General features: G+C 48.7%; 1 protein-coding gene across 1 annotated transcript in view; it reads right to left on the bottom strand.

Moving 5' to 3' along the window:
- Positions 1-72: 72 nt before the first annotated feature.
- Positions 73-663, bottom strand: part of LOC130190299 (calcium-binding protein 1-like) — an 18,526-nt gene continuing 17,935 nt past the window's right edge. The window contains exons 9-10 of the mRNA XM_056409622.1: positions 606-661; positions 73-153 (exon numbers count right to left, since the gene is read on the bottom strand). Of these exons, the coding sequence (XP_056265597.1) occupies positions 73-153; positions 606-661 (137 nt within the window). The remainder of the gene's footprint in view (positions 154-605; positions 662-663) is intronic.

The raw sequence follows: 663 nt of genomic DNA, 5'->3' as shown, positions 1-663 counted from the left end.
GGCGTCCGGAGGGGGCGTCGTCAGAGAGCGGTCACTGGGTCGGAGCCTCTGAGGGGGCGTGTCATGTCACCATCACTGCAGAACAAACGTCTTCATGGAGCTCCTCTCCTCCCAGGCCTCACATGGAGGGACGGAGCGAGGGATGATTAATGCCTGCGGAAAGAGGGAGGAGGAGGAGGAGTGAGCATCGGGTCTCTGGAGACAGGAAGCCACAGCATGACTCCTCCTAACCCTCAGTGCAACACACATAAGAGCATCCAGACAAGCAACCCCCAGAGAGAGAGAGAGAGAGATAGAGAGAGATTGTCTAGGTGTCTTTATTTTTCATTCATTCAGGTTACAGTTATACTGTTCATCAAAAAATTATAAAACTAAATCATGCACAAACAAACAAACAAACATCAACAAGAAAACATTAGTAAAGAAAAACAACTCATAAGTTCAGAACCAGAGCGTCTCCTCTATTTTGAACACAGGGCGATCGCTGGCATTAACAACATGTCACAAGTGAGTTCTGTTTTATTTGTTGGTTTGTAAAACCAGAAAACTCCCCCACAGAGCCGGCGGTCAGGGACCCCGTCAACATCAGACTTGCGTCTTCTGACCCGGAACCTCTGGCAGCAGTTTTCCTGGATTTTCCAAATTGCCAGTTTGGCCAGTCCT

The sequence above is a fragment of the Pseudoliparis swirei genome, chromosome 24 (genome assembly GCF_029220125.1).
Source record: "Pseudoliparis swirei isolate HS2019 ecotype Mariana Trench chromosome 24, NWPU_hadal_v1, whole genome shotgun sequence".
NCBI lineage: Eukaryota > Metazoa > Chordata > Actinopteri > Perciformes > Liparidae > Pseudoliparis > Pseudoliparis swirei.
This window is presented reverse-complemented; position numbering and strand designations above follow the sequence as displayed.